General features: G+C 39.4%; 1 protein-coding gene across 1 annotated transcript in view; it reads right to left on the reverse strand.

Moving 5' to 3' along the window:
- CNTNAP5 (contactin associated protein family member 5) overlaps positions 1–27,079 on the reverse strand; it is an 860,113-nt gene that overhangs the window by 138,525 nt on the left and 694,509 nt on the right. The window contains 3 exon segments of the mRNA XM_037849799.1: positions 2,554–2,772; positions 11,023–11,193; positions 11,381–11,508. Of these exon segments, the coding sequence (XP_037705727.1) occupies positions 2,554–2,772; positions 11,023–11,193; positions 11,381–11,508 (518 nt within the window).

Raw genomic sequence — 27,079 nt, forward strand, 5'->3', positions numbered from 1 at the left:
TATGGTGATAAAATAGCCCGCAGTTAAAATATTGATTCTGGAAACCTAGCATGTGTTGCATCACGTATCAACACTCCATCCTGTCACATCTCCATGATGGGACCAGTGCTTAAAGGTGCATCCTAGTGTATAAAATTCAACCCATTTATGGTACTCAGCAAGCACTCATGACTATGGTGGCAAGGCAAGTGATTTAAATGCTGAAAGGTGCTCAACATCTTGATCAAAAGATCCTTCAATGGCCAGAGGTATCTAGACAGACCTATCCAAATTAATATTTAAGTAATACCTCACTCAATATACCCCAGAAAAGAAGTATGAACACAGATGATACCTTCTCCTGCCTAGGAAATATAAATACCCAGGGTCTCCAAATGTCTGAATGATAGGGGATGCAATTCTTCAGTTTGGCTGCTATAGCTAAGTAGATTTTTTTTTTTTTTTTTTTTTTAAGAATTGGAATTTACAAAATGGAAATGTTGGGGCTTCAGCATTTTTGGCCACCTGGCATTTCTAAATGGGCACATCACTGAAGACTAAGCAACGAAATTCCAACCAATAGCCTGAAATGACTCCCAACGGTACTTTTTCCTTCAAGTACATTAAGACAAATTCAATAAAGCTGAGTAACATCCGAGATGGGACTTAGCAGAATGAAACATAACAGAAGCAGGTGCTTTCACCACAGCTGACCTCAGCTCCAGCTCCAGCATGATCTTCTCCTGACACGTTGAGGAGTTTTTACAACTCATTGCATTTGTGATCAATTTAAGGGAACTGTCTGCAGTTAAAAACCTCACCATGAAACACAGCTGCATCCTTTCCCTTTTGACTTGCACAACTTTTATCACATATTCAGGCCATATGATAATTTCACAGCTACATGAAATTTGCATGAAAAGATAAAAATATTCTATCTTTATATACTCCTCTCAGCCAGAAGGATTCATAAATACTGCCTGATGATAAATTAAATTTGACATGGAATATAATTAATGAAAATTGCAAAATAACTTGGATTCTACCAAAAATGGTATTAAGTTTCGATATTAACAAGCTTCCTTAGAGAAATAAAATGCTTTTTAAATAGAATTAAAACAGCAATACAAATTTTAAAAAATATTTTAATAGTACATCATATCACTTATGTGGGTTATTAATTAAGTAAATGACTTGTAATCATAAAACTGATTTTAATCACTTATCTTTTAGCTTCTGGTGGAAATGTAAAAATTGACAGATGAAAAAATATATGAGGAGAGCAAATATGACATTCTCATATTTTGTTATTCTGTTCTTTTAGGGGGTATGCCTTTAGCGATTCTTTTCCTCAGAGTTAAAAAGTTACACAAACTCAAATGGAAATGAAGCAACTAAGAAATCCCCATTGATTGCTGATGGCATTTCATTATCACTGGAGATATGTAGTGGGAGAATCTGGTAAAAAAAAATGAGGAAAGAAAGCTAAATATGGATGGACTGGTAAATTTTGGCACTCATTTATATCACTGTCATAAGCAAGTTTTCAAGTTTTATATTGGAACAGCCTCTTGGTTTTGATATTACAATATTTCTAACATCTGAGGTCCTATTTTGTATTTTAAAGTTTTACAATCCCTGTTAAACTCGCTTTTTAAAAATCCTTTCTAAATTAAAGATACAAGGTTGACCCTTTCCACCTGGGCTAATATGGTTGAAATAATCCCTTTCTGTCTGTGTCCGTCTTTCTGTCTGTGGTCTGTCTCCCCACAGCCCTTCATGCTGAGAGCAGTGACCTTGCACAATCCATCTTTCAATCCCCACCGTACAACAAGGTGCCAAATGCGTGCTTGATAACTGTATGGAGTGATTCATTGAATGTTGTCCAACAACTCCACTCTCCACCACCAGCAGAGGTAGCCCATTCCGGCAAACAATCTGGTTGAAGGTTAATTTCAAGTCTCACTGGGGAAGACTCATGGTGAGATAACTGTGTGGTGAGCAAGGAGGCTTTCTTCTGCAAGCTGTAAGGCAACCACCTACCTTGAGGGCTATTAGTGAGTATCAAGGGGGCCCCCTGGTGTAAAAAGAATCCCTCCTCCCACCACCACATTACTGTAGATGGAAGGAAATCCCTTCGAAATGGCATGACATATTCCATTAAACTGTTACCAATAATTATCAGGAGGTAGATATTTTTAGGAAGGTTGTCTGTTGTCTTAGAATCTGTATCTATTAAGGTGTAGCTCACCATTAACATCCTTTTCCTAAGAGTAAATTTTGATTAGAAGGATGGAAAAGAGAAGGTATCCCTTGACATCTGAAGGTAACATATACAAGGGAAAATGATAGAAAAGAGTCTGAGACCACCTCAAAAGTTGCTAAGAGGTGTCATGATCTCTTATTGATATAACTAATGAAGCCAGAAAGGAAGACTTTGTAAAATTAAATTTATGATTATAAATGCCTTTTGGCATATTTTAATTATTTCCCAGGCCTAAAATGAAAGAGCAGTTTTCAGAGACCTGGTCACATGGTGGCCTTACTGGAAGGGCACCTCAACATATCCCCTACCTACAAACAATTGGGTGTTGAGCTGCAATCGGTAATGGCCCTCCTCCGAAGTCTCCCTGACCCTCCTTGGGAGGCTGTCCACCTGGAGCGAAGTCTCCTTGAGGTTCCTCTCAGCCCGGACGTAGTGCCATTGGTTGTCATTCAGCAGAGAAGGAGACTGCACTGTGAGCTCCATGGGGCCATTCCCAACATCGATGGCAAATGTGATCTCAGACGGAGCTGAAATCAGAGAGGAAAACAGGAGGAAGGATGAAAGAAGTTATCTGACTATTTAGGGCACATGTCTGTCTGTAATGAATGGGAGACAAGATTATAAATATAAAGTACAAGAGAGAGGACTTCCATTGAAATTCCTGCAGCATTGAAATGATCATTAACAGTAACTTCCAAATACTGAGGATCCACGATGGTCCTGAACTTGTGTGTGTGGCCCAGTTGGTCTTTGTTTTGCAAATTCCCAAAATGCAGTAGAGACCTGTGCCTCCAATGCTGATCTGAAAACCTGCATCATTGTGCAGGTTCTGGGTTCTTTGCATCTACTATGGCTTTAGCGGTACCCTCCTGAATATCTATAGTCATTCATTGAGCTCGGCACCTCCACTCTAGCTGGGAGAAAACCCATGCCTTGGGAAGCCTAACGCCCTCCCCTCCACGTTGTTTCATTAATACATGTGATACAAGTTTCAGTGTATCACATGATTTAAAAAATTAAATAAACAGAAGGAGCTCAAAAACTTGAAGTGCCTTGCACAAGGAGATGTAGCTACAAGTGGTCATCCCAAGAATCTGACCCAAGACTCTTGCCATCAAGACTGGGGGCCTTCTGCTACTCTTTCTGCCCCTCTACAACAATCTACATATCAAGGAATCTGGCGGACAGCCATTAAGGAATAATACCCATACTGATGATGATGATGGTGATGATGGTGATGGTGATGATAGTGACGATGGCCATGGTGATGATATGGATGTTGATGATGATGGTGATGGTGATAATGGTGGTGATGATGGTGATGATAGTGATGATGATGATGATGATGGTGTTGATAGTGATGATGTTGATGATGGTAGAGGTGACAGTATAGTGATCAAAAGAGGGAGAGAAGGAAGGGGCAGCACAACAAGAACATTAACTCTGTGACATTGTGCTTATAGTTAAGTGGATTCTCTCATTTTCATCCTCAAAAGAGCTCCATGAAAAAGGTGTTATTTGTATTACCACTGAATTTGTGAGAAAACAAAAGTTCAGGGAAATATAACTAATCTGCTCAAGGTTTCCCAGAAAACAAAAAGGATTTGACTTCAAAGGCAGAATTTATCACCATTTTGCCCTATTGGGTATATCCTCTTATATGTTCTGTCATTACACATGGATTTTCTAAATCTCACTGAAGTGAAGAGGGGAATTATAAATGGAGGTTGAGTGGAAGCAGGGTCAGTAACTGGAGCCTTTATGTAGCAGACCTTTCCTTCCTTCTCAGAACCTTGCATTTCTGAAGCCCTCTTCCACTCCCCCGACAGGAAATAGGTGACTGGCAAAGTTATCAATTGCTGGATCTGAATTATCAGAGATAAAAAGATCAAACGCCATCCTGAGCCATTCCCTCCCCAGCCTTTAACCCCAACAGAAAGCCATACTTGGTATAAGAAGCCCTCAGAGGCGGAATTCAAGTAACTCAGAGCTGGAAGGATTTGCTTTCTGGTGAACCTGAGCTCTCTCAGATGTTAAAGAAAGGCAGTGAGACTGAGGTCATACAACTGCTTGGTGCACAGTATGTAGTCAATAAGAGCTAGAGATGATGGGTGATTGCCTTAGTTTCATATTTCATCAATGCAGGCAAACTGGCTTTGGCTTTGAAGGAAACAAAGGGAACAAATTGGGTGCAAACAATTAAAGGATGAATGAAGAGTGAAGTGGCCCCTTGAGCCATCCCTTGCTTCTTACATATTTGACAGCACCCCTTGCAGTCCTGTACATCTCAAAATCAAACTTGCACTGACTGAGACATGGCTGAGTCCCAATTTATTTTTCTCAAAACATTGCAGCTCCAAGATTGGTGAAAATGTGAGAAAGGAATGCTAAATATTTTGTAAAAAGCCTTCCTGCAAAGCTGATCTTGTAGATATTAAGTTCTACCTGGACAGCACACTCTTGTGGGTATCCCCGAGGAATGTCCCCAGTGATTTTGCATGCAAAATTTTAAAAAGCCTCTGTAATCATAAAATAAAAAAATGCCCATCGCCCCTGCCATCCTGCCCCAGGTTGGGTTTCTTGTCTGCATTTAATTCTGCACTAACGTTTCCCCCCTCTGTTGAATAGTGATCTGTTTACATCTGCTCCCCCACTAGTCTGCAAATTCCCAATGAACACACCTTCTAAGTGCCTCATTTATTGTATACCCAGTACCCAGCCCCTACCTCGTACACAGGAAGCTCTCGCTAAATTAAAGGTATACTCAAGAGAGCATTGCTACATTGTATGTACCAGATGCACTTTTGAAGTTCTCTTCAGAGTATTAAGTTTATTAAGATATAAAGTTCCCTGGAAAATCTTTTTATTTAATTTAATTCAAGTAACTGTTAAAGATCTACTCTGTTCAATCCATTCCTTCTAGAACTAGGGGAATCAGTGAAATTCAATAATAATAGCTAATATTTATTGAGTGTTTGCCATGAGCCAGATACTCTTCTAAGCATTTTTCATGAGTCAACCCAATGAAGTTTCACTACAGTTTTATGAGACAAATATTTTGCAGGTGAAGGAAATGAGACACAAATAGTTAAATAAATTGTCCCAACCAGGAAGGGGCAGAGTTGGAATTTGAATCCAGATGATGTGGTTCATATTTTAAACCACCTTCATACCAGATAGCCCCTGCACTCAAAAGGTATGACGTCCAATTAAACATTCAGTCAAAGCAAAAATTTAGAACATAGATGACTGGAAAGAATCATATGAATAAAATGTAAGTAAACAAATGATACATCCAGTGTCAGCTAGTGATTTTGCAGATGGAAAACTTGAGTGGGGAAGTTAAACCTAAGCTTGCTCTTGACCTGCTGGAGGAGGTGATATAACCCAACCCCTGGATTGGAAGGAAGGAAATCACTCACAGCACTGCCTCGCTCATGAACATACCCTCTGGCCTCTCCTTTCCCCACTTCTGCTCCTTTATGGTTCAAGATAAATAAATAACCACCTCAGGCTTTTACCAGTTTTTATGGAGCCAGATTCTGTGCAAGGCACTGAGAATTCAGAGATGAATGAGACATGATGAGCTTACGGTTTACTTGGAGAAGACTGACAAAGGAGAGGACTATTTACTGGCAGAAAGTGCCAAAGCGAGTTGCTACCCAGTACCCCTAGGAGAACAAAAGGAGACTTCCTAATTGCATCAGGCTGTGGGAGATGGGAGTAGTGGGGAGAAGAGGGAAGGGCAGGGAAAGCTTCCAAGAAAAACTCCTGTATGAAATTCTTCCCGATTTGGGCAGGAGGAACTGACTACTGTGCCTTGTAGAGAATTCTTAGTTCCCTCACTGCCCTACGGCTCCTGGTGCTAAGCTCTGAACCTGACTTCCATTCCTGACCTGACTTGCATTTCTGGGTTCTCAGCCACCCCCCTCCCCCCACCAGTGTCAGGCAGAAAGTGCTCTCCGGGACCTGGTACAGAATGAAGAATTTGCAAGACCTGCAAGTAGTCGATTGACCTCGCTGATTTTCGATGTGTTTATCTGTAAAAGGAGGAACATGGACTGAAATAATGCTTTTAAACATTTTGGAGATGTGGAGACTTTGCAGATCTGATGGCAGCTGTGGTTCCTCTCTCCAGAAAAAGATACCATACAGTTTTGCATACAATTTCAGAGACTTTCTGGATACCTCAAAACCTGGAGGAAAATAATTCCATGTTCTCTTGCAGCCCTAACATTCTCCATTTTTGAGGCAGTTTTGCAAAGCAGTAGGGGAGTTGCTCTGAAAAGGAGATAGACTGGGTTGAAATCTGGATTCTACCCCTTAGGAGCTTGATGATTTCTAGGGGAGCTGCTTTCCCTCCCTCAGTGAGTTCCCTCCTCTGCACATAGGTGGAAGAATTATAATGATAGTACAATACAGTGATGATCATAGATAGGTGTGCTCCAAAACAAAGTGAAACAACAAAGGTGAGGTATTTAGTAGTGTCTGGCACAAGTTTACCATAAATATACTGATTATTATTATTATTAATTTTTACTATTCTCTTAGGATGTTATCTTCAAGTTAACATCACATCTGGTAACATTTTTGATATGATAACCCTGAAAACCAGGACTTAAGTGTCTTCATGCGGGTATATGTTATAGCATAGCATAACATAGCATAGTATAGCATCTTATGCATATGTAAAATCATCTCTGTTTTCTCCGATTCTCACTAAGCAACTCAGGAAATTTTTGTTTCTATTTCCATTTAATTCACACTGAAATGGATTAGAGATTCAACTGTTTTATTAGAAAGCAGCAAGGGAATTAGAATAAGATGTGCAAAAGTTTATGTCTCCATCAGTAAGAGAAAGGGATAGTGACACATCCTCTATCAGCTCACAGCAAACAGTACTGGAATTACAACTCTACCTAAAATAATAGTGATAACAATAATGAATACTTTCAATATGTCCAGAATAAGAACAGCCATTCATTGGGTCCATACTCCTTTCCAGGGATTTATATATAATGTATTTTAATCCTGACAATAGGTTCAGGGAATCACCCCAGCTCCCTTTCTAACAACACCCAGACTTTGCTTTGCGGAACCCTCTTCCCCTTCACTTTGTCCATGGGCTTTAGAGAAAGCCATCCTCAGCATGAGGTCTAGGGTGGGCCCTGGCATCAACCGATCTGCAATCTTTCTCCCCTGGTCACAGTCTTTAGTTCCGGGGTGGTTAGAAGACTTGCACATGTCTTGGAAGTCTGGGGGAGAAGTGATGTCCCCCCACCTGGGCTGTGGCTTTCCCAGAGAGGAACCAGCCTCAGAATGAGGTTAATACTCAGAAGTCAGAGCAGGGACAGGCAGATATATTAGATCACTGATAACACGGTTAAGCTGCTGACTTGAACCAGTTACCTACCAGGTCCCAGCTAACGATTTAGAGGCACATGTCCCAGGACCAGGAAGTTCCCATGATTGGGGCTGCCAGTTCAGATAAGGTTTTCTGGAAATCACAGTCAAATATGCCTGGTGGATTTGTGGGTATTGGCAATCCTGTTTTGCATAAATAAGTACTGAAGGGGTGAAGGAGAGCCCAAGACAGCTCCCAAATTCAACTTGGAGGAACTGAACTTTGAATCCACATTTGACTCTAAAATCTTGGCCGTTGTACATGTATTGTGACATAATTGTCAAAATAGTTATTTTTTTCCTTAGTTCCATTTGAAATGCATTTACTAAGACTTGAGAACATAGGGAAGTCTCTTCCTTTTCATGGATATTGACTAACTCCAAGGCCAAAAAACCCAAATGTGTTGGTTACAAATGACCCAGAAGGTGAGGAATGGAAAAGTTCACAGAAACCTGTTGTTTCCATTCAATAAATCGGACATATCAACATCAGAAACTACTGCTCAGATAGTTATAGAAGAACACTCCTTGGGGACAGGAGCAGAATCCATTCTGAGCTGCTCATCTGTTAAAAGGCGATTTCCTTTCCAAGGAGCTGATCTGTACAGGTTTCTTGTTATGAACCCTTTAGGGTAAAAATTCCACCTGCCGAAAATACATAGCATGGGTATAACTGTTAAGGAGGAATGCAAAATCCCCTCTTCAATTTGGGCTTTATTTTCCCTTTAAATAGTAATAATAATAATAGTAAAATAATTGGAAAATACAAGGCCTTGCACCTTTAAAATTTTTATACAATGTGTTCTTGTTTTGGAAAGTATATGTTCTCCAATCTGGGTCACAAATGTGTACAGCAAAAAATTACATCAATGGATTTTAACTTTTTTTCAAATTTAATAACTTCCATTAAAAGGGCTTTTTGTACAACCCAGAGGACAAAATCAATGCCACCAAGTATGAACAATTTAGACATTGATGTGTAATTAACACTAAATCAGCCCTCATTACCTTATGGTAATATATCATGACATTTACCAGTGTTTTAATGAATCAAAAGGCTGTGAGGTCAGATTTTATTAAATTTATGTCAAGGTTATTATAACCATATTATGAAATGGTTGGTACTCAATGCCCCGCTGTCAGAGCTTGGCCAAGATAAGAATGAGGGCATCTTATTCACACCAAAGCCGCAAGTGCTTCCTCCCATAATTAGTCTAAATCATTGGAGTAAAAGGAAGTTAAAACTACCAATTAAGGAGATCTCTTCCCTTGTAGGTATTATGCTGTAACTGCAAAAGAAACACTTAACTGCTTGATGATTTGTGAGAGACTTAAACAAATACCATGCACCGTCTCCTCTAGCCAGCTCTTTTGTCTCCTTCTCTGGCACTCTCGAATTTCCACATTTCTGTTGCTAAGACATGACTTCCGCTTGCAAGATTTCATGCTGTCAAATCATTATTGTGATATGATCAATTGCCTCTATCAGGCTATGCAAAAAATTCACTTAGACTTTGATAGATGAATGGCAAGCACAAGTCTTTACAGTCAAAGGTGTAATGAAAGCCAGGCTTTGGGAGCAATTCACCTTGTGTATAAGAAATAAGGGGGTGCACTGATACCCAGAATCTAAAAACAATAACAGAATGACTAAAATTAGTCTTAATTATTAATTTCTTCTCCTTTTCCTTCTCATCCTCCTCCTCTTCCTCCTCCTCCTCCTTCTCCTCCTTCTTCACCATCATCATCATCATCATCACCATGCACCAGCAATTTCTAAACTATGCAGTGGTAAGTGCCCCTCAACTCAAAAAAATTGGGGAGTGGTCTAACTTCTTACAAGTGCTAGGTTACAGTTTAAGTTTTAACTGTGTATAAGTAAGCTCCAAGGTAGCACATTTTATTACTTACCCTTTAATATTATATTCTATGCAGAAATTAATAGAGTATTCCAGACATGCTGTTGGCCCTGAACATGCAGGCTCAACTATATGTGTTTCTTTTTGAGAGTCAGAACTCAAGTTTTCATTTCTCATCTTTATAGTTACTGTGCTATCATTTTTTACTCCAATCTATTGTTTTAAGTGCATGGATGTATAGTGCCCCAGGGACTGGAGACACAAATTGCCCCCAAAGAGGGCTCAAATCATTCTAAACCCTAAGAAACGTTGTAAGATTTTTCACCAAATAGAGAATAAATCTATGACGAATCTTCTGATGAAAATATTTTAGTACAAATTTTCAACTACAGACATATTTGAAAGTTGTTAAGAATGACCCTGAAAAAAAGATATAGACAGTACTGCAATTTATGGAATTTATTGCAAAATGGAATTTTTATGAATCTCAATGGAACTGACCCAAATTTTTATGTAATCTAGTGCTTCATGTGAAATAAAGCTTTTCAAATATAAAATTAAAATAAAAACCCTTCTTTGATCAGTATGAGAGAAGATAGGTTGGACAAATGAGACTATAGTCTCTTTTGAACATGAAGATGTGATGAAAATCAATGTTACTGAAGTCATTGGCAAAGTTGTAGAAGCTAAGGCTCAGGAAGAGAAACTTTAATATTATTATTATTTCTTATTATTACAGAAACAAATGAATATGTAAGTATGTTTTTTTCCCTTTCTATAAAAAATACATTAATGTAACTAAAAAAGCATTAATCCATTACATTTTCTTTCCCTTTTTTGGTACAGTTATATATTATTGATGGCAAGATTACTCCATATATAAAGTTCAGTAATAGAAAATTTCACTCTCTGAATGTCTAGGCTTTTTCATTTCACTTCCTGATTATTACTGAACGTAAAATGTCTAAAAGGGAAGGAATGTGAAAAGATGATCCACTCCAGCTGTCAAATTCACTAGATCTGTGCTGCTCATGGTAGAGTGGTAGAAAAACCAAGGGACTTCTGATTGGATAGTCACCCACTCACAGTGGTGGGAAGCAAGACAGGGGATTACTTTTGGAGCAAAGTGCAACAGAAAAAGTAATACCTGAATATGAATAGAAGGCATATTAATAATTCATTAGCTTTTCATAGAAATTTAAAGAAAATGTCTTATGGCATGACAGCTTAAAGTCAGGCTAAGGAATCCTCCTGGGACAGATATGGGACACCCATAATAAGTATGTAAGGAAATTTTTGAAATGCATGATTTTGAAGACAGAATGACTGCTTAATTAGATACTGATATGTGACAATAAATCATGAAGCATAACAGGAACCCTAGAGATTATCACTCCTGATTTTACAGATGTCCAGTGCAAGGTCCAAATACCCACCCGTTGTTTGTGTCAAAGATAAAGACTAAAATGCGTTCTCTTGACTAGTTAGAGTAAATTCATAAATGAGGGCACTTACAGCTTATTTCAAGTCGGATGAAGTCTTTAATGCCAAGGTTTTCTAGGAAAACTCCAGATAAAGCCGTGGTTTTAAAAAAGAAGGAAATATCAGCACTGAACTCCGCATGGAAGGTAGGGAAGTGGAGGTAAGAGGCTTCTGTATAAAATGAGACCGCATTCCAGAAGTGTCCTGTAAATGAAAAAATCCTTAAGCATGGTTTATTGGTTTGGAGTGGGGGACAGGAAAGCACTGGGCATGTGAATAATTTTCAAGACTGGGGGCCACTGCAGGGAAAAGGGATAAAGGGAGTAAAAACATCTTGCGCTTATGCACGTATGCAATGCAGAAAGAAAGCTTCTTTCAGTTTAGTACTCACGGTCACCATAGCAACGCAAGGGACCAATTCTCCAAGCAGCTTCTGAGTTTGATCTGTTGGTATCAGTGATAACTATCTGAGTGACAGGCAAGTGGTCTTTGAAGGAAAGAAGGCCAGTATCATTTGTCCTGCAAAACATAAATTTAAGAAAAAAAAAAAAAAAGGAAGGGAAAAATGGGGATCATCTAGGGACTTGTCTGCCAAAACCCCTCTTTTCAAATGTGGTTGGGTGGTCGCAGCAGGGCTGGGATGGAGGAGGGGTAACAGACGGTCTTAAATCTCACAAGGATGTGTGAGAGGCAGGGAGGGCCAATTACAAAGCCCATGACCAGCTTCCGAAAACAAGTGGATTTCACTTCTTCCCTAAATGCCTTTCCAGAAGCACAGATAGATTGCCAGGATTACCACTGCTTGCCATATCAAAGAGTAACCCACGCAACCAATGCGGCACTAATCTGAGATGAAACATCACCTCTCTTTCCCATAAAGAGATTGTCTATCTCAGTAACTAACTTGAAATAGACATCACAAACCCCACTTGAAATCACTCTAAGGACTTGTTTCAGCCACCTGCCAACAGGTTTTAATCAGCTTTGAACATTCCTTATCACCTTTTCACTCAAGGTAAAAACAAGTCTTCATCATTGCTGGTTGGTTGCTTTTCATTGTGTTCTGCTTTTCAAAGTTCTGATGCACTTAAGGACTCTGGCTCTGTTTTTATTTATGTCTGTGGGGAATGGCTAGTCATCCTTTGACAGGAAAGTTTAAAATGAATAAGCTTAAGTCATTGTGTTTTCCGTTATTCCAAGTTGTGTTTTTGGCCTCAGGCTAAGAGTCTCACTTGGCTGAGAGTAAAATTTGATGGTAAGAAATTGGCTTTGAATTGATTACAAATTTGAGCCAGAAATATACTAGTGGAATACACACACACACACACACACACACACACACACACACATGCATTTTGTCCTTTCAACAGCCCTATACAGTGAGCATATTTATCATCATTTCCAAAGAAAACTGAAGCACAGAGATAACTTGCCTAAGTCACATGGCAGAAGGGACAGGATTCAAGTCACATTCTTAGTATACCAAATATCTATCCAATATCTAGATTGAGTTGACATGCAACAAACATATGTCAAACTGAGCTGAACTGAATCAGTCTTAAGCTGTCTGAGAATTGCACACAGGTCAGCCAGCCTCACACACTACCTCAGTTAAGCACAGGATAGAATAATGGACCTGAAAATAGGAGCTGGGTATCACAGCCTCATGCATAGATATTCAGGAAAAAGTATACTCTGATGCAACAATTTGATAACAAAAACACAAAGGGGTTGATAAGTATTGGTTTCTCTCTATAGGCACAAAGAAGTCAAAGAATCACCCAAGAAATACTCAAAATTAATATTATATTTCATGATCTATTTAAATATCTATGACTCTGGGTTTACTGAAAAGGAAAATAATATTCCAATTATTAATTGGGGTAGCATGACAAGCATTCAAGAAGTGTGAAGAAGTCATTTAAGGACATGGCATTCGAATCCCAGATTTGTTCTGGAATAAGTATTAGCTGGAGCAAATATTCATTTCTGAGATCCCTAGTGTGCTCAATTTTAATATTGAAATAGCGCTACCACTGACATTACAGCATTATTGAGAAAATTCAATGAGATTATGTAGGAAATCACTTAGCGTGGTGCCTGGATCTATAGTAAATGCTTAGAAAATGGTAGCAAGTACTCTTATTTTAGTTTTCATCTTTGTCCCTCACACAACATGTAGCTTTGGGCAAGTGAATTCATCTCTTTATACAACAAGCCATTATTCCCTTGTTGGAAGTCTCATACTATGTCATACATCGTGAAAATTTTAATTTTAAGATTTTGTATCCAACTCTTTTGATTTAGAGAAAAACAACCATGTCAAATCATATCTGTTTTATGTAAATCAAATATTCATCTGCACACATACTCTTTGAGATCTATTCATCAAAATTGTAAAGACATACATTCTCCAACATCTGTAGTTTGAGGGCCAATATTTAGGAGACATACATTGAGGATCTGGGAGAGGTTCTTTGTTTCTGGTTAAAAGCACATCTTTGAGTGTTAGGCAGCTACCTAACAAAATTTAAGTATGCACACTCAAGATTTTACAAGCAAAATTCAAGTAGCCAAAGAGAAATGAAGACCAAACTCAGATCCTGTCCTGAAGAAACTCTATATTCCTATAGAACATTATTTCTCTCTGTTTTCATTTTCAAGGTGAAAGTGGCAGATTCTGAAGTCTCTCCATCAATGCTAACTACTGTCTGTCTTACACACCTTGGCATCTTGTCTCCATCAATTTCATGACCTTGTGTCAAAGTGCTGGAATATACAAATAGCACGGTGAGAATAAAAGCCTCTCACAAATAGCAGTGGACAAAAAGCTTCCTATTTCATTTGATGCTGAGAGGCACACTACCAAGAATATTTTTCATCTCATCTGAAAACTAAAAAAAAAAAGAAAGCGCCTCTCCAAAGTTGTTTAAAGCAGCAGATACAAACTCAAATGCCTACAGGGACCAGGCAGGTAGTAAAAATGAGTGAAACCTGTTTCGTGTAAGATGATAACTGGGGCCTGACACACAACTTCAGTTCAGGGAAAAATGCAGAGTGTTTGAAAGCTCATGTCCTTCCTAAAGGGGGGCAGCCGTAACCATTAGCAACAGGTGATTATGCCGTTCACAGGAATGCAGAACCAGTAGGTCAGTCTCTGGAACATCAGTGGGAAGCTTCTCAAACTTTAAATGTTGGCAGTGAATTTAAAATTCTTATAAACCAAACAAATCATGGTAGGAGCCAGCATTGTGCATTAAAACATGTGTGAGGGCTGTCTTCAGCCTCTAGTCAATGGTTCCTTACCTAAGCCTCAAGGGGCACTTGCATTTCTGTTCATGCCCCAGGGTCACACTGAGAATAAGATCAGACTTAATTCAATTTGTGAGTGGCAGGTGTGCTACAAACATGTCAAAACAATAATGGGTAGAACATTTGGGGGTAATGGTAATGGTGGATTTTAGCCATCAGAAAATGATGCAAATTATGGTGGCACCTAGGGATAGGCAGGAAATTGTCAGCTGAAGATTTGGCTTTCTGCACTCTGTCTTGTTTCCTTTCTCTTTGGTTTGAATCTACCTGTTCAAGGGCAAACTCTTCATAGATTTTGACTTTCTTTGGAAGAATGCACAAGTTCCTCTGTAAGTACCAATAGAAGGCAAGATGTTTTAGTGGGCTGGCTCTATGAGATCCACACACTAGCTGTGTGGTGCTAGAGAAGTTTCTCCGGGTCTGTTCTTTTATCTCTCAAAACAGGCATAATAACAGCAATTTGATGTTGCTGTGTAAATCAGAGTAGAAGATGTATGCAAACAGCTAACACACTGACTAGCACTTAGGAATTACTCAGTAAATCTTTGTCAAAATTCCCAGTAAAATTTACAGTAAAAACAGGAAATACAAAGGATAGTTAAAGGGAATATAAGAAAGGGAGGCCTGCTGTTGAAATGACTGAGCAGGCAGGTCAGCGGTTCCAGGTTATGGAGGCCAAAAGGGCTCAGGGATAGTCATGTGGTTAGCAAGAACCATGTCTGTCCCAAAGAATAAAGAAATAATACTAAGAAAAAAAAAACAAAACAGAAAAACCTCATGTATGCTCTTAGAGCAAGGGTGAGACCCAGAATTCGTCAATGTGGTCTCTTCTTAGTTTGTCTGAAACTTAAGATTTCACCATATTCAGGAGAACAAAGTAGAGGAGGGGTAGGGGACCCTAACTACCTTTGGGTATCTTTAGAATAAAAGGTGGGAAAAGTCCACCTAAAGCCACTTATTTTCATCAAGAAATTTTGATTAACTGCTACTCTGCAAACCTATTTTAGTAGAGTCATTTGGGACACAGGGTCTATTAAGAGAAATGATTTATTGTTATGCTTTTCCTTTTTATCTCCTTCCATCTCACAGTTACTCTAAAAGGAACAAATGAAACATTATGCATGAGAAGATGAACTTAGAAAATTATGTATGCAACTCAAGACCTCAGCAACCTTTGAAGTCCTTGCTGGACGTGAGTGGATTCACCTCAAAAGACCCCATGTGCCCTTTCAGGGTCTGTGAAGAGGAACAACCAACAGGACTCCTGCAAACAACTCTCCCAAGTCTAAAGTGCTATATTGATGCTTGCCAGTAATATCCTAGCTTTGGTTAAAAGGCAATTATTTCCCTTGTTCCTGCCTTGATACTGAGTCAGGATAGCATAGGGCACCAAGGCTGTGGTCCCTGGTCTTCTATTCAGTTTCAAAAGAGTTAATACAAACCTGCAAAGCTTCAACTGCAGACTTCATGGAACCAAAATTTCCCCCAAAGCTCTGAAACATCCCCAAACCATAAACACTCATAAAAGCATGGGCCAAAAGCAAAAATTTTCAGTTAATGACAAAAAGCATGGAGTCATGAAGGTTACTGAATACCTGCCCAAAGACAGATTTCAGATAGGCAAAGGCAGGTCACAAGTTCTGAGAACTGTGATGGCTTTCTCTTTCTAGAACAAAGGAGACACCTAGTTAATGCAAAACATGGTTAATACAAACCTTTTAAACCCCTGGTGTTCAAAGGTTACTATGGAAATCTGCCATCAGCAAAACTTTCCTATATAACAAGGTAACTCACTCCCACTCAGTGCATGCTTCTCCTCGAACATGCCCACATTATATCTTTAGTGTGTTTTCTTTCTCTTTTTCTTCAAAAAGCTTTACTACTTATTTCTACTGACCCCCTCTTGTCTCTGAATTCTTTCCAAGGTGAGAGTCCCAAACCTGGAACTGGGTTCTGCATGGCACTTTGGTCAGCAGGCATTGGTTACAATAAGCCTTTCAGACAAACAGAGACCTAGGAAATTAGATGAGAAGAAGCACAAAATGAGCTAAAGGGTTAAATTGCTGCTAGTGAAAGCAAGTACAAGTGTGAACTCTGGTCATGTAGACAGAGTCTGCACTTGAGATACATACATTCTGCTGTGCCCCGAAGTGATCAGATCATATCTGAAGTACTGTTTTCAATTCTTAGCATAAGAACATGAGGAAGAAAATGCAGTGTTGGACTATGTTTTGAAATTTCAGAAATCACATTTCTTCTATGAATACACTAGAAACATGAAACCCTAGAGCTCTTCTCAAGTTGATCTGAGAAGACAAAATCAGGTCTTGGTATATAAACACAACCAAAGTTTACCCAATGTCACTTTACTATTGAAAATTAAAATGGTCCTCAAAGACCTAATGGGTATAAAATTCATAAAAAAAAATGACTATCACAGATGAAGAAATTTAGAGGCATAATTTGTTGAGAATGTTCTCGATGTGAAGGAAAGAAACATTCAGTATGTCATAAAAGATCCTGTTCGAGATTGCAATTCATGAAGAAATAGGATTCAGGAAGCAAGCAGAGGATTCAAAGATGAAATTGTTGAATTACATAACACACACTTGTGATTGAACATCACTTATATATACAAATATATACTGTGTATCTCTGATTCTCTGGAACAAATCAATCTTTCTTGTCCTCCAACTATTCAAACTTCATGAAAATCAAATCCGGTTCCTCCTCAATAACATCCCCTTCTCATCTATCTGTTCTTTCCTGCTGTCTCTGAAACTCTGTCAGCATTTCACTTTCCATACAACTCTTTCCGACATTTATTCATATACTCATATATGGACTTGTCCGTGTAATTACTATTTTTCCCATTGCAAGTCATGCAGATGTTTTGTTGACAATAAGCTCAACATCGATCAATTAGCACAAGTATCCAAAAAGTTAGACCATCTGACCCCAATGAGATTCGCTCCCTCTTGCCTTGAGGAACCCTCCCCATGCACGTGGCTGATAATTTGTACTATGGTTTGAATCCTGTCTTCTCCTGCCTTATCTGGGCTCTTCCTCTCTCCCACACTTCACAATCTAGTTACTTCCTTTTTACTTTTTCTCTTCAGAGCCAAAGTTCTTCAAAGAACTGTGAGCATTCGCTCTTATCTCATCCTCCTTATATGGAATGAATCATGTCCCCCATGAAGACATGCTCAAGTCCTAAACCCTAGTCCTGTGGGTGTGAACTCATTTGTAAATGGGATACTTGAAGACTCTACTAAGATGAAGCCAAACGGAATCAGGGTGGGCCTTAATCTGGAATGACTGAAGTCCTTATAGGCAGAGGAGATCTGGACATAGTGATAGGAGGGAGGAGATGACAGGAGACAGATGGACCTGAGACAGAGGTAGAGATGGAGTTATGGATTGCTGGCAAGCACCGCAAGAACCTGGAAGGCATGACTTTGGAGACAGCATGGTCCTGCAGACACCTTGATTTTGGAATTTTAGCCCCCAATATGACATAATAAATTCCCATTTTTTAAGCCAATCAGCCTGTGGTGCTTTGTTACAGTAGCCTTGGCGGACTCAGATCCCCTCCTCTTCATTTCCTCCTCAACCCACAACAACCAGACTTTTTACTTTCATGCACTGAAACTTCTTTCACTAAATTATTAACATCCATGAAAGATTTCAGCCCCTATTTGACTTGATTTTGTTGCATCATTTCAGTGTTGCTTTCTTTCCTGTTATACACCCACCTACCCACTCACCCCCACACACAAACACATTTACGTGCTTTCTCCATGAGTTTCATTTACCTGCTTACTAAACATCTCACTTGGACATCAACAGGCACCTCAAACTCTTATGCCCAAACCTCCTTGTCACTTTCCCGACAAAAAGATGAAATCAGCCTTCTGATGTAACTGCATTACTTACCTCTGTGTATGTCTTAGCCCCTGCACCAAAATTTGCTGAGGCTGAGTTTGCACAAATTCTTGCTTAGCCTCCTCATTCCTCACTTCTCACTTCCTCCCTCATTCTTCATTAACATCTCCCATCCATTTCACTTTTATATGCCAATCATTTCCACTGCCTTGTCCTTAGCCTCTTCTCCCCACCTCAGTTTATTCTGAGGCCTCAGGCTTAGCCTGGGCCTTGGCGATGGTCCCCTAAACTGGCTCTGTTTCTAATCTCTTCACTCTCTTCCCACCTTTCATTCTTCTCCATACCACTCCTAGAAACACATTTACAAAATGGAAATCATGATCTATATGTCAATGTGTAAAACCCTTTAAAAGGTCTCTATCTCTTACAGGTAAAGTCCAAGCTCTGACATAAATATGGACAATAAAATGCTACTTAAAACCACAGTTGCCTTTTACAGAAAGGAGTTCTCTCTAAAGGGAATGGTCCTTAACTTAGAGACACTGCTAGAGCACGGGGCCCCTATGCTTAGAATCAACTGATGTCTCTTTGCTTCAGCTGAGCACCTGACACCCCTGGAGCCGAGCATGGGAGATACTTTTCTCAGATTACCTGAACATTAAGATAAAGCTCTTTACACATTCTCGTTTAATCCTCAGCACAAGCCTAGGATTATATAATCAGTACCTATATTGCATACAGAAGAAACTGAGGTTCAGAAAGGGGACAGACATCTAAGGCTGCATCATTTGCAAACAGAGAGGCCAGGATTTTCACCCAGATTTGGATGCTAAAGCTTTTGATTTTAACCCCCATGCTGTCCTGTGCTCCAGCCTTTTTCTTGCTCATACGGAGCACAGCTCTCTGTTAAGTGGAAGGTGTTTCACACATTTAGTCTCCATCTTCTCTGGACAGTGCTGGAATAACAGCACCAGGCCCTGAGTCCTTGAGCTGTCCTTGGTGGGCCTCCAGCTGACCATCCCCATTCTGTGCACATAGGCTTTCTCTACCCAAGATACAAGTCAATTGATTAGGTTTCAGTTTACTAATTTGCAATCATTTTCGAGCCCTGCATCCCCGAGATTACATGTGGGTCACCTTGAAAAGAGTTCTGGGAGTCACAAATTCTTCGATCACACATTTACAAGCAATCTCTTGGTTTATTTCTACCAAGGGCAAATCCATCCACTACGTGGTGAATTTTACCAGTCAACTTTGTAAAACTTCGCAGCCTGTTTGGGGGAGAGGGGACCTCAGTGCTATTTCCTTCCTCCAACCAGGGTTTGAGGGTTGAATGGTGTCTGTGGCTGTATTGGCATATTATTTAATTCTCTTGGGTTATGTTATTGCATATGTGTATGCATGCTTTTCTTAGTCATTAGTTTAGCCTCTATAAATAGATGTTGCCCCATAGTTATATAAGATATTATAAAAATAAAGAAAATAATAATTAAATGATTGCATTAACTCATTCTTGAGAACCAACTACATGTCACTTCTGCTTGATACTTTGCACAAATTGTCACTAACTCAGCCAGCATTCCCCAGAGGTGGGTATAATTTCCCTCCCCATCCCCCCCCCCCCCACCTTCCAACAATGAAAAGGGAACCTGAAGCTCAGAAAGGCAAAACAATTTAGGCTCTATCATTAATAAGTGACAAATTCGGGATCTGTTCTTCTCATTACATAATGAAACATTACTTAGAGATTCATTACATTTCACATACAGAAAATGAGGGTGCTTTCAGCAAATATAGCTACAATTGTGTGCACTCTAAATGTATTCTGTGCATCATGCTCATGGCATCTTCACCACAAACTATGAAGCAGATCTGCAAAGAAAATAACTCTTTATTATTTTAAAGGATGAAGACTTGACACTTTGAAAAGTACAGAGTCATGGGATGAGCCCAGAGCATTTCCATGGGCTTCAGAAGCAGCACCAGGCAGCGTAAAAATGAGGACACAGAGAGAAGTAACTGAAGACTCCTGGCCAAGGACTCCAGCAAGTTCTGGACCAAAAGGGGTTGTACCTAGAGTCCCCCTGTATGGTGCTGTTCTGACTCTAGTGAGTTCTGAACATCCCTGTGCTAAAGTTAACTCCCCAGTTAGAGGACCCATTTCATCCCACACAGTAGAGCTTGACGCCTTTCTGAGCTGACTCCCTTGTGGTGTGCATAAAATCCTAAGTTCCTACAGCAATTAGGCTGTATCCATCAAAACCGAAATATACCTAACTGAGCAATTATAAGTTGGTGTTCTATTGAAGAGATATAATGCTTTTAAAAGTTGGAGATGATATAAATCAGGAATCAAAAATATTCATTGCAGTATTGTCATATAGTGAAAAATCATTTATAATTCAAATGTCTGTCACAAAGGAATTGTAAAATAAGTTAGGATACAACCATGCTATGGAATATTGTGCACTCTGCAACCATTAAATGGATGGGGTGCTTTCATAAGCATGCTTATTTGATGACACCAAGAAAAAGATCTCCATTACGAATTTCTTTTTTGGAAAAAGCAAGTTGCAGAAGATTACGTTTAATATGATCTCACATTTAATGAAAAATGAACAAATGTACATGTTTATAAATATAGTATATGCACAAAAAGATAAGTAGAAATCCCCTACACATCCATGTTTTATCTCTAGTAGTGAGATTTTGCAGATGGGATGAAATTTACAGAATTCAAAAAGGTGGTAAGGAGGGGAATTTCTACTTCTTCATTTAAACACATCTGAAATAGTGGAATTTTTATAAGTGTATATTACATGTATTTTTTTGTTCAAATAATGGAACTCCACAGACAACTTGGAAATATTTTGCATATTTGTTGAGCCTGACAGACAGCTGATATAAAAGCAGACTCAATCAACATCTTTAATTGTTTCTGTCTGGCAGAAAATGAGTATCTTATAACTGAATTTTGTTTTTCAGAACCCACAATTCTTAAATTTCAGATTTTAGATACTTTTCCCAACAGAGGATAGGATGATGGCATTATTAAATAATAAAAACCTCCTATTGTGCTACTCTTGGAACAATATCAACTATTTTACTCCATTTGGAATCTGACAAGATTGTGGTGTGATATTTTGGTTTTGAATATTCAGCCTCTGTTTCTAAGCACTTCTTCCCCCATCCCGTTTTTTCACTTTTCTTGTTCCATTAAGCGTAAATGGTCTTCTATTCTCTCTGCTCAGCTGCGTCTCCTCACCACAAATCATTTCATCTAAAAGAATCTGAAACCCAGCAATGGGAACACAAGTGTAAAAAAGTCAGTGTCAAGTCTCCCTGGAAGTGTATTTTAAGGGAAAATTCAGTCAATAGAGCTGCAGATGATAATTGGCAAGAGGTAGTCACGTTTAGCCAGGAAGAGAGAATGAGCAGGAAGGAAATCATCCCATTCATTCATTCACTCATTTATTCAGCAGTGAATGCATGGAAGACCTACCACATGCCTAGCATATTTCTCTTCAACTCAAGCTGCTGGATCTGATCACATTATAAGGTGCAGATGGAAATTCAGGGGCTGAAAGAGCAAAAACCCAGATAAACCCTTCTTTATTCTTGCCTGCTTGCAGCCAAAGGCACTTCCAAAACTCAGTAAGCAGTAGAATAGCTCATGAACAGTTTCATGCATAATGAAGTTCAAACAGCAGAGATTTGCAATATTATTTTTTAAATAAGGGATAGAGTCCTAGAGTGCACTTAAACAGTCTCTTCCTTTCTCTCAGGATTCAGGATTCCAGCCTCGACTCAGCATCTTACCTGACAGGAGGCACCCTAACTGCTGCAAGCCCAAGGAACCCGGAGACAGAGGTTTTGAGGAAATCAAAGAACTGCCTCCATGAGGAAACAGCAAAATTCCAAGCCCCTTGGATGTATCCAGCATCATCCTTCTCAAAGGCAATATGCTGTCTCTCTCTGTCATGGAAAGGAGAAGTTCCCGGGACAGAATCAGAAACGCATTTGTCAAAGTGAAAAACTCATCACCAAGGCAAATGCATAAAAAGATATTTTTTTTTTGGAGCATAGTGACCACTTATGACTATTTTTGATATCCAGGAGGAAATTAATCTGCAGCAAAAAGGGTTTAGGTTAAATTTAAAGGCAAATATTTCTTGTGAAATTGTGAAAGAGCTAGCCATGAAGCAAATACCAGTTTATTCTAAAATGGCTGTGACCTCACCTTTCAAAAGAGAGAGGTAAAAATATGACCAGCAGAAGTCATTTATCTACCGGTCATTCATGGACGCAGCCCCATTCCTTAAATCACTTCTCTGTGGCAGAGAAGCAGAATAAAGTGACAGAGGATGGCTTGGAGCTAAAGGAATCCACACATTAAAATAAAAGAAAGAAAAAAATATATCCTAAAAATATTTTTTTCTTTAGAAAGAAGAACAATAGGTTTCTTTCTTTGGAATTTCATATGACCAGCATTTCAAAGACTACATCATTTTCTCTTCCCATTTTTTTTTCCCATATCATTTTAGACAAGGGTGCATTAAGGGCAAGAGGCAAAGAACAGAGTTATTAAAAGGCAAATAAAAATGTCTGCACTTTCTTCTGAAATAAATAATAGAATGTTTGACTGAGAAGCAAGGGAGTTTCGCTTTGGTGCAACCAGATTGTTTGGAAGAGAAAATTACTCATTTGGCTCTCTCCAACCCTCCGCCCCAACCATCCTGTTTTATTCCTCTCCCTGGATCTTTCTATCACCTACATAGCCTATCCTTTGTTATTTCCATGGACCATGAGATGGAGCTGTTATCAGTTTCCTTTCCCATTTGCAACAGCCTAGTTGAGTCAGAAGACACCCAAGGTGGAAGTCTTCCTGAAACTTGGGTCACTAAATTGAAAAGAAGTTCCTTTGCAGCAAACAGCCATTAACTGTGGACTTGTTATTTGTTACAAGTTTTTGTTTGTTCTGCTTAGATCTTTGGTGGGGATGGAAATCCCTCAGAAGTAAGCTCCATAGTACACCTTGTTCAGATGCCCTTTACTCTAAGAAGGAAATGTGCTTTTTTGTACGCTATGAGTTGCTTCTTTTTTCTCCTCCACCTGCCTTCCCCTCCTGAGCTGCCTCACTGTCATCCACCCGTACAACACTCATTTTCCTAACTTTCTTGGCTCTCATTGACATATAAAACATGAAGAAATTCAATTACAAAGGTTTATTAAAATAGAAAAAAGTATGATCAATTATTGGAGGCTAGGAAGTCACCTTAGGCTCTCTGAGCAGCCTGACAACAAAAAGAAGCACAAATGCCATGATTGTGTGGTTCAAGAAGCCATGGAGACATCTCTGTAGCATCTTCACTGGTTGGCTAAGCTTCCTCAAAATCCCAACATGAGCAGCTCCTTTGATGGAATCAACAAGAGCTTCCTTGGATTCAGCTGGAATCCCAATTCTGCCCTCTTAGTCAGGTGACCTGAACCAAGCCACTTAACATCCCAGAGCCTTAGTTTCCTTTTCTGGTGACTGGAGATACTACAGTTGACCTCAAAGTTGTTGGGACACCTTTAGGGGATAAAGTAGGTAACGTTTTAAGAATAGTGTAGGGGAAGTCGGGGCAAGATGGTGGAGTGGTGAGGAGCAGAATTTCGTCCCTCCCCTAGAACAGCTGGGAATTACCCAAGAACTATATGAAACAGTGTTTTCAGGGTCTCCAGTAACCAGTCACACATTGGACACAAGTTTGGAATTGGAGGAAAAGCTGAGATCGCAGCGAACATTGTAAGTTCCCCAGACCGGGGGTCTGGCGCCCCTCCCCACCCAGACCTCACAGACTGTCTTGCTGCCGGCTCCATGAAAGGGGGGAAAAAAACAACCAAAAAACAGCAATCTGCTGAGGGCAAGAAGGGAGGCTCAACCCAGCCTCAACTGCAGAATTAATTAACAAATTAATTAACTAACTTCGGGAGCTGGGGTGCTAAAGAAGGGCTGGGCTCCAAGAAGTGGGGGCACGTAAAAGCGGGCACCCATTCCCAGACTCCAAAAAATCCATTTTTTTTTTCCCACTACATTTTGTCCCTTCTGGCTTCTCACTGATCCCTTATCTTTTGCATTTCAATAGCCCCCAGCAGGGGTGGAACTGAAGCTATTGGAGAGTAATTATCAGACAATAGCCCAAAGCATATCTTTAAATGCTTTATTCTGCCACTGACAAAACTTCCAGGCTGGGGAAAGACTTTTAAAAGAGACTCTTTTTTTTTCTTTTTTCTTTTTCTTGTTTTTCTTTTCTATTTTTTTTTTTTCTTTTAATCTAAAAGTAATATATGTGGTTATTTTCTATCAGAAAGCCCAGGTTGAGGGACTAGGCTGGGCTTGGGGGGAGACAGAGTGCCCACAGTGTCTTTGAGTTCCCTATTCACTACTGAAGGCCTCCACCTCCGTCTTTAATTGGCAACTCAGGCTGACCAAGGAATCTACCTGGAGAGGCCCCAAAGAGGAGAGGAGAGAAGGGAATAGTGCCCCTGAGAGACAATTGGAGTTCTGAGGATTGGGAGAGTGGAGGGAGGTGCAGTTCAACTGGCAGTCCTCCTTCTGGGAACTCAGACCCCAGGGGCTGGAATTCAGATTCCAGCTTCAGTCAGCCACACCCCCAACAGGATCACAGTCACCAGGAGAACTAAAGTCTACATACCTCCTTACACTGGTGGGGGAGCTGCGGGCTTGCAAGCACCACCTGCTGGACAGGAGAGGAAAAGCACCAATTCTAAAGGCCTCATAGGAGGGTCTCATTCTCAGGAAAACTCCATACCCTCCCAAAGAGACCTAGGCCTCTCTAGACTGGGAAAATATGACTAGGGTCGACCATATCTGAGGAGACCCACTCACAAAAAGGTTACATAGAGGCAGAGCAAGAAACAGAAAAAACAAGAGGGAAAAAATTCTGATCAACTAAATAGAACCTAAGTTAGAGGTCTAGAATAAGTTGAACTGAATAACAGAGGCCAGAGAACAAAGCCAACCAACAAGAAAACCACTAGGTAAAAGACAGAAAACAAGCTCCAAAATAAACTAATCAAGAAAATCAGATGCCTAGACAACTTAAGATAACAAGTCATACCAGGAAACACAAAAACATGGACCAGCGAAAGGAACAAACTAATAGCTCAGCTGAAACACAGGAGTGGAGGCAACTAATGCTAAATAAATTCGATCAAATGAAGAAAGATATAGCAAAAGAGCTGAAGGATATAAAGAAGACACTGGATGACCATAAAGAAGAATTCATAAACTTAAAAAAACAAATGGCAGAACTCATGGGAATGAAGACCACAATGGAGAAGATGAAAAACAAAATGGAGGGACACAACAGTAGATTTGAACAGGCAGAAGAAAGGATCAGTGAACTGGAAGACAGGTCATTTGAATTCATACACACAAAAGAACAGATGGTGAAAAAAATGGAAAAATATGAGCAGGGTCTTAGGGAGCTGAGTGACAACATGAAACGCACAAATATATGTGTTATGGGTATCCCAGAAGGAGAAGAGAGGGGAAAAGGGGCAGAAAGAGTAATAGAAGGCATATTCACTGAAAATTTCCCAACTCTTATAAAAGACAGAAAATTAGAGATTCAAAAAGTACAACGTACCCCAAATAGAATAGATCCCAATAGACCTACTCCAAGACACTTACTGGTCAGATTGTCCAATGTCAAAGACAAAGAGAGGATTCTGAAAGCAGCAAGAGAAAAGCGATCCATCACATACAAGGGAAGGTCGATAAGACTATGTACAGATTTCTCTGCAGAAACCATGGAGGCAAGAAGACAGTGGCATGATATATTTAAGATACTGAAAGAGAAAAACTGCCAACCAAGAATTCTATATCCAGCAAAACTTTCCTTCAAAAATGAGGGAGAGATTAAAACATTTTCAGACAAATAGACACTGAGAGAGTTTGTGAATAAGAGACTAGCACTACAAGAAATACTAAAGGGAGTGCTACAGGCTGATAGGAAAAGACAGGAGAGAGAGAGTTTGAGAAGAGTGCAGAAATGAAGATTATCAGGAAAGGTAAAAGGAGAGGAAAAAATAAGATATGACATATAAATTCCAAAAAACAAAATGGTAGTAGAAAGTGCTGCCCTTACAGTAATAACACTAAAAGTAAATGGATTAAACTCCCCAATAAAAAGACACAGACTGGCAGAATAGATTAAAAAACAGGACCCATCTATATGCTGTCTACAAGAAACTCACTTTAGACACAAGGACAAACATAGACTGAAAGTGAAAGGTTGGAAAAAGATATTTCATGCAAACAACAACCAGAAAAAAAGCGGGAGTAGCTATATTAATATCAGACAAGTTAGACTTCAAAAATGAAACAATTAAAAGAGACAAAGAAGGACACTATATATTAATAAAAGGGTCAATTCATCAAGAAAACATAACAGTCATAAATATTTATGCATCAAGCCAGAATGCCTCAAAATTCATGAGGCAAACACTGCGATCACTGAAAGGAGAAATAGATACCTCTACAATAATAGTTGGAGACTTCAATACACCACTCTCATCAATGGATAGAACATCTAGACAGAAGATCACTAAAGAAACAGAGATGTTGAATTGTATGATAAATGAACTAGACTTGACAGACATTTATAGAACACTACATCCAACAACAGCAGGATACACTTTTTTCTCAAGTGCTCATGGAACATTCTCTAGGATAGACCACATGTTGGGTCACAAAGCAACTCTCAACAAATTTAATATCGATATTATACAAAACACTTTCTCAGACCACAATGGAATGAAGTTGGAAATAAATAAAAGGCAGAAGGTCATAAAATTCACAAACATATGGAGGCTAAACAACACC

Source organism: Choloepus didactylus, chromosome 9 (assembly GCF_015220235.1).
Source record: "Choloepus didactylus isolate mChoDid1 chromosome 9, mChoDid1.pri, whole genome shotgun sequence".
Lineage (NCBI taxonomy): Eukaryota > Metazoa > Chordata > Mammalia > Pilosa > Megalonychidae > Choloepus > Choloepus didactylus.